The sequence below is a fragment of the Scyliorhinus torazame genome, chromosome 14 (genome assembly GCF_047496885.1).
Source record: "Scyliorhinus torazame isolate Kashiwa2021f chromosome 14, sScyTor2.1, whole genome shotgun sequence".
NCBI lineage: Eukaryota > Metazoa > Chordata > Chondrichthyes > Carcharhiniformes > Scyliorhinidae > Scyliorhinus > Scyliorhinus torazame.
Genome location: NC_092720.1, coordinates 157,862,418 through 157,871,719, shown reverse-complemented (window position 1 = coordinate 157,871,719; position 9,302 = coordinate 157,862,418). Strand labels below are relative to the sequence as shown.

The 9,302-nt window shown below is 43.7% G+C and overlaps 1 protein-coding gene across 2 annotated transcripts; it reads left to right on the top strand.

The window, feature by feature from the left end:
* Nucleotides 1-366: 366 nt before the first annotated feature.
* LOC140390104 (probable G-protein coupled receptor 139) lies at nucleotides 367-9,091 on the top strand. Of its 2 annotated transcripts, XR_011934555.1 has the most exons (3): nucleotides 367-1,623; nucleotides 2,308-2,398; nucleotides 7,323-7,528. XR_011934555.1 is itself a non-coding variant. In XM_072475018.1 (2 exons), the coding sequence occupies exons 1-2, from the start codon at nucleotides 1,554-1,556 to the stop codon at nucleotides 8,237-8,239; spliced, it is 987 nt and encodes a 328-aa protein (XP_072331119.1). In that variant the 5' UTR covers nucleotides 367-1,553; the 3' UTR covers nucleotides 8,240-9,091. The 2 variants fall into 2 exon arrangements, 1 of the variants encoding a protein (XP_072331119.1); XM_072475018.1 differs by lacking the exon at nucleotides 2,308-2,398 and having other exon boundaries at nucleotides 7,323-9,091.
* Nucleotides 9,092-9,302: the final 211 nt, after the last annotated feature.

Sequence of the window (9,302 nt, the reverse complement as noted above, 5' to 3'; positions counted from 1 at the left end):
CGGCCATTCTCCGACTCTCTGGGGGGGGTCGGAGAATGACGCCCCTGATTCCGGACAGAAGCAGGGTGTTGTACTTCTCCAGAGTATTCCAATGCAGAAACATAGTCTCGGTCCAGGGAAGTCCAGGAATCTGAAACCAGATTTGAGGGAATATCCGTAACTGTCCCTGAAGTAATAAATGGGCAGCAACAGACTGAAGCTGAACAATCAGTCGAAGCAGCAGCCAGGCACAGAATGAGCAGGAGATTGATTTCTCTCAGTCATTGCAGTGGTGGGGGGGGGGGGCTTATGTCTTTCCCACATATTTATCAGAGCTCACAAGGCAGTTCAGGAGATGGTTTTGCCCATCCGAGCGAGGCTGTTTAAGCTAATAGTTCACTTGAAGTTTGGTTAAAAAGGCCCCACAGTTCGAAACAGGAAAAGTCAATCAGCAGGAGTGAGAATTGAAAGCGGAGAAAGAGCAATGGATGGCAACAGAGAGTCACGGACAGATAGACATGGGTCTTATTGAACATAATCCTGGAGATTTAATTGCACAGCTCAGGAGACAAACCGCAGCCATGGGTTTGAAATAATGATCGATTAATTGAATTAAAAAGGCAATAGAAGAAGGAGCCAATCTAACAATTATTTAAACTGATCAAGGAAGTGACGATCGACCGAACGAAAGGAGAGACAGGCTGGCGACTAAACATGACAGAAACAAAGGATAGTCTTCCAGCCACGCTGCGCCGGGGAAGCAGTTGGCCAGTGTTTACAAGAGGGACAGTTTCGGCAGAGTATTTGATCCCGATGGTAAAATTCCTCAGAACTAGAAGACATTGATTTAAGTTGAACGATAAAAAAAAAGCAGAGGCGCCGTGAGGAATCACAGCGAGAGGCTAGGAAATGGAATACACTGCCGAGCGTGTCGTGTAGGCGGGTTCAATTGTGGCTTTCAAAGGGGAAATCAATAATTATAGGAAAAGAAAATGAATTGCGCGTCTATTGACAAAGGACGAGAGAGTGAGGCACGTTGCTTTGCTTCTGCTCAGAGATCGAAGGAGCAAGAAATATGAAACTGTCTCATTCTGTGCTGTAAATATTCTCTGATTTTATGAGCACAACACAAGTGAAATTGATAATGAGGTTTTTGATCCAACTGAACATTTGACAATTATGAATCAAATTCTTTGTCCAACTCAGTAAGGCTGTTGTACATAATTCGGTGCATTTAGCTGCACTCTGGGACAATGATAAATTAGGCTGTTCGTCCACACCAGGGATAATAGCAAAATAAATTGACATTTGCCTCTTGAAGAAATACCAAAGAATTTTTAAAAAACTTTATATTTCATGACGTATACACACAGATCATCTGAGCAAAACGGCCATTAAATCAGTTTGCTCATTCGCATGCAATTAATATGCCTCCTTATATTCCCTGGGTAACTATCTCCGTGGAGATTCCTCTCTGTTATATCATTAATCAGGATTTCTCTCAATAAGTCCCTATATATGCACAGCTAGAGTGTGGCGTCTCACAGAGCACGGATTAGTGTTTCACACCAGCAATGGAATACCCTCTAATTTTCCAGATTGAGCTCATTTACTACCCGGTCCTCGGGGCCTTCGGAATCGCTGGTAAGGCAGTGAAACCAGATGACAAGAAGTGATATTAATGTGTGATTGTTCATCTTTTTTCTCCCATTTTCCTTAAAATCAGTTACGTGTACTTTTTTTGTTGCTATTTTATTGAATTTTTAAATTGAAATAATATCATGCCTTTATGTTCAACGCATCAACATTCACAGGAGCAAATCCTTCCACAGAGGTAGAACTAACAGCAGATTAAAAATATTTCAATAATATTTAAGTCTCTCAATATTTAAAGTGTGTTCGAGTTATAAAGTGGGAGTTTGTTTTAGCACTCCACATTGAAATCAACGTACACAGCAGAAGTCTCGCTTGTCAATTCGAATTGATGCCAGTTTAGTGGTTTTTCGTGACTAGTTTAAGAAAATAGAAAATGTCAGTGATCACTCTTTGTGACGTCGACACATTAAATTTTCCACTTCTTTGCCCAGGCAATGTTTAGCACAGATTTGTCGGGGAAGCATGTGGTTCAGTGGTTAGCACTGGGACCGCGGCGCGGAGGGCCACAGCTCTGGGTTACTGTCCATGTGGAGTTTGCACATTTCCCCCATGTCTGCGTGGGTTCCACCCCCGAAACCCAAAGTTATGCAGGTTCGGTGGATTTACCACACAATATTGCCCCTGCATTGGAAAAAAAACCTGGGTATTCTAAATTTATTTTTAATAAACTAGATTCGTATTAAAGATCTTCATCCCATTTTAACAAGATTGGAATGGAGCCACAGGTGTCGCTGTTCGAATTGACAACTCCAAATAGGCAATGGTGAGCAGATTTTAAACTGTTCGTGTTACCCTGAGCAGGCACAGTTTGTGCTTTATCCAAAACTAAAGGCTGATATTCTCACACTGAGTGACAGTACAAAACGAGTAACATCTAAATGTTAGCCCGCTTTATATCCCTCCTGACTCATACTGTATCACAAATAAATATAAAACCATGTACAAAGAACAAAGAAAATTACAGCACAGGAACAGGCCCTTCGGTCCTCCCAGCCTGCGCTGATCCAGATCCTTTATCTAAACCTGTTGCCTATTTTCCAAGGATCGACTTCCCTCTGTTCCCCGCCCGTTCATATATCTGTCTAGATGCATCTTAAATGATGCTATTGTGCCTGCCTGTACCACCTCCACTGGCAAAGTGTTCCAGGCACCCACCACGCTCTGCATAAAAACCCTTCCACGCACATCTCCCTTAAACATTCCCCCTCTCACCTTGAAATCGTGACACCTTGTAATTGACACCCCAACTCTTGGAAAAAGCTTGTTGCTATCCACCCTGTCCACACCTCTCATAATTTTTGTAGACCTCAATCAGGTCCCCCTCAACCTCCGTCTTTCCAACGAAAACAATCCTAATCTACTCAACCTTTCTTCATAGCTAGCACCCTCCATACCAGGCAACATCCTGGTGAACCTCCTCTGCACCCTCTCATCCTTCTGGTAATGTGGCGACCAGAACTACATGCAGTATTCCAAATGTGGCCTAACCATAGTCCTATACAACTCTAACATGACCTGCCGACTCTTGTACTCAATACCCCGTCCGATGAAGGCAAGCATGCTGTATGCCTTCTTGACCACTCCATCGACCTGCGTTGCCACCTTCAGGGTACAATGGACCTGAACACCCAGATCTCTCTGTACATCAATTTTCCCCAGGACTCTTCCATTGACCTTATAGTCCGCTCTTGAATAGATCTTCCAAAATGCATCACCTCGCATTTGCCTGGATTGAACTCCACCTGACATTTCTCTGCCCAACTCTCCAATCTATTTATATTTTGCTGCATTCTCTGACAGTCCTCCTCGCTATCTGCAACTCCACCAATCTTAGTATCATCTGCAAACTTGCTAATCAAACCACCTATACCTTCATCCAGATCATTTGTGTATATCAGTTACAAGTGGCGTTCCACAAGGATCTGTTCTGGGGCCGTTGTTGTTTGTCATTTTTGTCAATGACCTAGAGGAGGGCGCAGAAGGGTGGGTGAGTAAATTTGCAGATGACACTAAAGTCGGTGGTGTTGTCGACAGTGCAGAAGGATGTAGCAGGTTACAGAGGGACATAGATAAGCTGCAGAGCTGGGCTGAGAGGTGGCAAATGGAGTTTAATGTAGAGAAGTGTGAGGTGATTCACTTTGGAAAGAATAACAGGAATGCGGAATATTTGGCTAATGGTAAAGTTCTTGGAAGTGTGGATGAGCAGAGGGATCTAGGTGTCCATGTACATAGATCCCTAAAAGTTGCCACCCAGGTTGATAGGGTTGTGAAGAAGGCCTATGGAGTGTTGGCCTTTATTGGTAGAGGGATTGAGTTCCGGAGTCATGAGGTCATGTTGCAGCTGTACAAAACTCTGGTACGGCCGCATTTGGAGTATTGCGTACAGTTCTGGTCACCGCATTATAGGAAGGACGTGGAAGCTTTGGAGCGGGTGCAGAGGATATTTACCAGGATGTTGCCTGGTATGGAGGGAAAATCTTATGAGGAAAGGCTGATGGACTTGAGGTTGTTTTCGTTAGAGAGAAGAAGGTTACGAGGAGACTTAATAGAGGCATACAAAATGATCAGGGGGTTAGATAGGGTGGACAGTGAGAGCCTTCTCCTGCGGATGGAAATTGCTAGCACGAGGGGACAGAGCCTTAAACTGAGGGGTAATAGATATAGAACAGAGGTCAGAGGTACGTTCTTTACGCAAAGAGTGGTGAGGCCGTGGAATGCCCTACCTGCAACAGTAGTAAACTCGCCAACATTGAGGGCATTCAAAAGTTTATTGGATAAGCATATGGATGATAATGGCATAGTGTAGGTTAGATGGCTTTTGTTTCGGTGCAGCATCGTGGGCCGAAGGGCCTGTACTGCGCTGTATCGTTCTATGTTCTATGTTCTAAAGTACTCATTAGGAATCTCACCCATTTCCTCTGACTCACACATAAATTCCCTCTTATTTCTTTAAGTGGGCCAATCCTTTCTCTAGTTACCCTCTTGCTCCTTATACACGAATAAAAGGCTTTGGGATTTTCCTTAACTCTGTTGGCCAAAGATATTTCATGACCCGTTTTAGCCCTCTTTATTGCGCGTTTGAGATTTGTCCTCCTTTCCCGATATTCCTCCAAAACTTCATCAGATTTAAGTCGCCTAGATCTTATGTATGCTTCCTTTTTCATCTTAGCTAGTCTCACAATTCCACCCGTCATCCATGGTTCCCTAATCTTGCCATTTCTATCCCTCATTTTCACAGGGACATGTCTGTCCTGCACTCTAATCAACCATTCCTTAAAAGACTCCCACATTTCAAATGTGGATTTACCCTTAAAGAGCTGTTCCCAATCCACATTCCCTAGCTCCTGCCGAATTTTGTTATACTTGGCCTTTCCCCAATTTAGCGCTCTTTCTTTAAGACCACTCTCGTCTTTGTCCATGAGTATTCTAAAACTTACGGAATTGTGATCGCTATTCCCAAAGTAATCACCGACTGAAACTTTAAACACCTGGCTGGGATCATTCCCCAATACCAGGTCCAGTATGGCCCCTTCCCGAGTTGGCCTATTTACAGACTGCTCTAAAAAACTCTCCTGGATGCTCCTTACAAATTCTGCTCCATCTACGCCTCCAACACTACATGAGTCCCATTCAATGTTGCGGAAGTTAAAATCTCCCATCACGACCACCCTATTGCTCCTACATGTTTCTATAATCTGTCTACATATTTGTACCGCTACTTCACGCTCGCTTTTGGGAGGCCTGTAGTAAAGTCCCAACAATGTTAGTGCACGCTCCCTATTTCTTAGCTCTACCCATATCGCCTCAGTGCTCGAAACCTCCATCGTGCCCTCCTTAATTATAGCTGTGCTATCATCTCTGACCAGTAATGCAACTCCTCCACCCCTTTTACCTCCCTCTCTATCCCTCCTGAAGCATCTATACCCTGGGATATTTAGTTGCCAGTCTTGCCCTTCCCTCAACCAAGTCTCCGTAATACCAATAACATCATATTCCCAGGTACTAAACCAAGCCCTATGTTCATCTGCCTTACCTGCTACACTTCTTGCATTGAAACAAGTGCACCTCAGACCACCTGTCCCTTTGCGTTCATCATCTCCTTCCTTTCTACTCTTCCCCTTAGTCACATTGAGTTTATTATCTAGTACTTTACTGGCTTTAGTTGCTGCCTCTTTACTGACCTCTAACTTCCTAATCTGGTTCCCATCCCCCTGCCACATTAGTTTAAAGCCTCCCCAACAGTGTTAGCAAAAGCACCCCCTGGGACATTGGTTCCAGTCCTGCCCAGGTGTAGACCATCCGATTTGTAATGGTCCCACCGCCCCCAGAACCAGTTCCAATATCCCAAAAATCTGAATCCCTCCCCCCTGCACCATCTCTCAAGCCATGTATTCATTCTGACTATTCTTGAATTTCTACTTTGACTGTCTCATGGCACTGGTAGCAATCCTGAGATTACTACCTTTGAGGTCCTACTTTTTAACTTATCTCCTAACTCCCTAAATTCTGATTGTAGGACCTGGCTGTTCACCCTCCCCCTTCAGTATGTCCTGCAACCGATCTGAGACATCCCTGACCCGTGCACCCGGGAGGCAACATGCCTTTCGGGAGTCTCGTTTTCGACCACAGAAACGCCTGTCTACTCCCCTTATGATTGAATCCCCTATGACTATAGCCCTGCCAGTCTTTTTCCCGCCCTTCTGTGCAGCAGAGCCAGCTACGGTGCCATGAGCCTGGCTGCTACTGCCTTCCACTGGTGAGTCATCTCCCCAACAGTATACAAAACGGTATATCTGTTTTGGAGGGAGATGACCGCAGGGGACACCTGCACTGCCTTCCTGCTCTTTCTCTGCCTTTTGGTCACCCATTCCCTGTCTCCCTCACCAACCCTAATCTGCGGTGCGACCAACTCACTGAACGTGCTATCCACGACCTCCTCAGCATCGCGGATGCTCCAAAGTCAGTCCATCCGCAGCTCCAGAGCCGTCATACGGTTTAACAGGAGCTTCAGCTGGACACACATCCCACCCATGAATGAGTCAGGGGCATCGGCCGCGTCCCTGAACCCCCACATTGATCACGAGGAGCATAACACGGGTCTGAGATCTCCTGCCATTTTTAATCTTAAGCTTAACTTAGTCCAACTATAATATCAAATAATAGGTAAATGAAAAAGGAAAAAAAAAGAAAAATTGTTACCAATCACACGATTAAAAAAAAAAATAGAAATAGAAAGTCCTTACCTTATCAACACGCCTCAGGGAAAAGAAAAACTACTTACCAGTCACCAGCAAATCACTTACCTGCTGGCTGTGACGTCACGGTTCAACTTCTTTTGACTTCTCCCTGCCCTCGAGTCTCCCTCTTGATCTTTACTCAGCTGGGATCCTTATTGTTTTTTTTTGGTAAGGGGAGGAGGGAGGGAGAGAAACACTGAAGAAGTGTTTGGGGTTTAACTGTCACCTGCAAATGTTCCTCCACAAACCACCTTCTGTATATTAGCATTCTAACAGATCCTACATCTGTACCTGTGTCCTTTGTGACAAATTACCCTGGCCATAAATAAAGACTGTTTATAAGGGAACAATTACCCTTGATTCGGAATTAGAAAACACAAATTTCAATATGTTTTAAGTCCAATTTTCATGATACTTTGATGACGATTTTGACTTTCATTTTTCTTACAGTCAACTTGTTAGCAATTGTGATACTGACCCGAGGAAAATGCGGTCTCTCCAAATGCATTACTCGCTACCTACTGGCCATGGCAGGAGCGGATCTCACCCTGGTTATAATCGATGTCATATTACGTCGGATTAATAACATGTACTTGCCAATTAATTTCCTCTTTATGACTCCAGTGTGTACATTAAAAGGTGTTGCATATCTTGTATCTGTAGACTGTTCTGTTTGGTTTACTGTTGCCTTCACTTTTGATCGATTTGTCGCAATCTGCTGTCAGAAGTTACAGTCAAAATATTGTTCTGAAAGAACTGCGACTGTCATTATCGCTACTATGTTTGTAGTGAGCTGCCTGAGAACCATTCCCTTTTACTACATAAGTGAACCTGCACTTATAATTAACAATATGCCTTGGTATTGTAAACCCAAATTTCAATTCCTCAATTCCCCCTTTTGGAAGGCATACGAGTGGGTTGATAGCATACTGACCCCTCTATTGCCAATGTTATTAATTATATTGCTCAATGGTCTGACAGTCAGACATATCACAGTGGCAAATAGAGTTCGGAGGGGACTCCAGTGCAACAGTACGAACAAGAATGATGCAGAGATGAAGAATCGGAGAAAATCTATGATTCTGCTTTTTACAATTTCTGCCAATTTCATCATAATGTGGATGACGTATGTTGTACATTCGTTGAACTGGCCAGTGGTTAACTTCAATTATGCTGACATATATTACAGTGAGCCAGTCTATATTACTCAACAAGTTGGGTTCATGTTGCAGCTTCTCAGCTCCTGCACCAACACTTGTATCTATGGACTGACACAGAGGATGTTCAGAGAGGAGCTGAAGAATGGAGTAAAGTATCTGCTTACATTGAATGGGAACATATGTCACCAAAATTTAGTTCGGAACTAAGTGAAACAGGGTGTATAGCTTTGTATGTCCTTTGATTTTATGTACTTGAACATGTTTCATGGACAACAGAATTGCATATAGGAGCTTGCATATCTCTGAGCGAAATTTTACATTATTATGCACAATGGCTAGAATGGTCAAGTCGATTGTTAATGTAACAAATGAAAGATAAAGCAGATATAATGGAATGAAAATGATAAACATGAAATTTCCAGAATATTGGATTTCTACAGTGCCTGCAACGACATCTCACCAGCAAACAGCAAAATATTTTTTCATAAGAAATTCAGAGAAAGCAGTCACGAAAAGGATTGTAGAAAACAATAATTTACTGTTGGCCTGACACATGCAGGAATGTTTTTCGTCCAGAGTAAGTGTATATAGTTTAAATTATTAATGATTGAGCTCAATGATATACAAAGCAATTGGGCAGAAAGCAGCACAGTTTCTGTACCACTGAAAAACAAAGGTTTGTTCTGAACACTTGTACAATTCTAATTTTGATCTGTATCTTCAATGCACACAAGCAATAGTAGGTTTTTGGGGGGAGAAGAAAGGTGCGCAAGGTGTACGGGAGGGCCAACGAACCATGTCCATCTGTTCTGGGCATGCCCAAAGCTTAGGGGGTTCTGGCAGGGGTTTGCAGATATCATGGGTTAGGCTCAGGGACCACAGTTCAGCCAACGCTCACCTCTCTGTTGCTGCCACCCACCTCACCACCACCATGGTAGAACCCTCAAGAGTATTGAAAGTCAAAGAGATCTAGGAGTACAGGTCCACAGGTCATTGAAAGGGGCAACACAGGTGGAGAAGGTAGTCAAGAAGGCATACGGCATGCTTGCCTTCATTGGCCGGGGCATTGAGTATAAGAATTGGCAAGTCATGTTGCAGCTGTATAGAACCTTAGTTAGGCCACACTTGGAGTATAGTGTTCAATTCTGGTCGCCACACTACCAGAAGGATGTGGAGGCTTTAGAGAGGGTGCAGAAGAGATTTACCAGAATGTTGCCTGGTATGGAGGGCATAAGCTATGAGGAGCGATTGAATAAACTCGGTTTGTTCT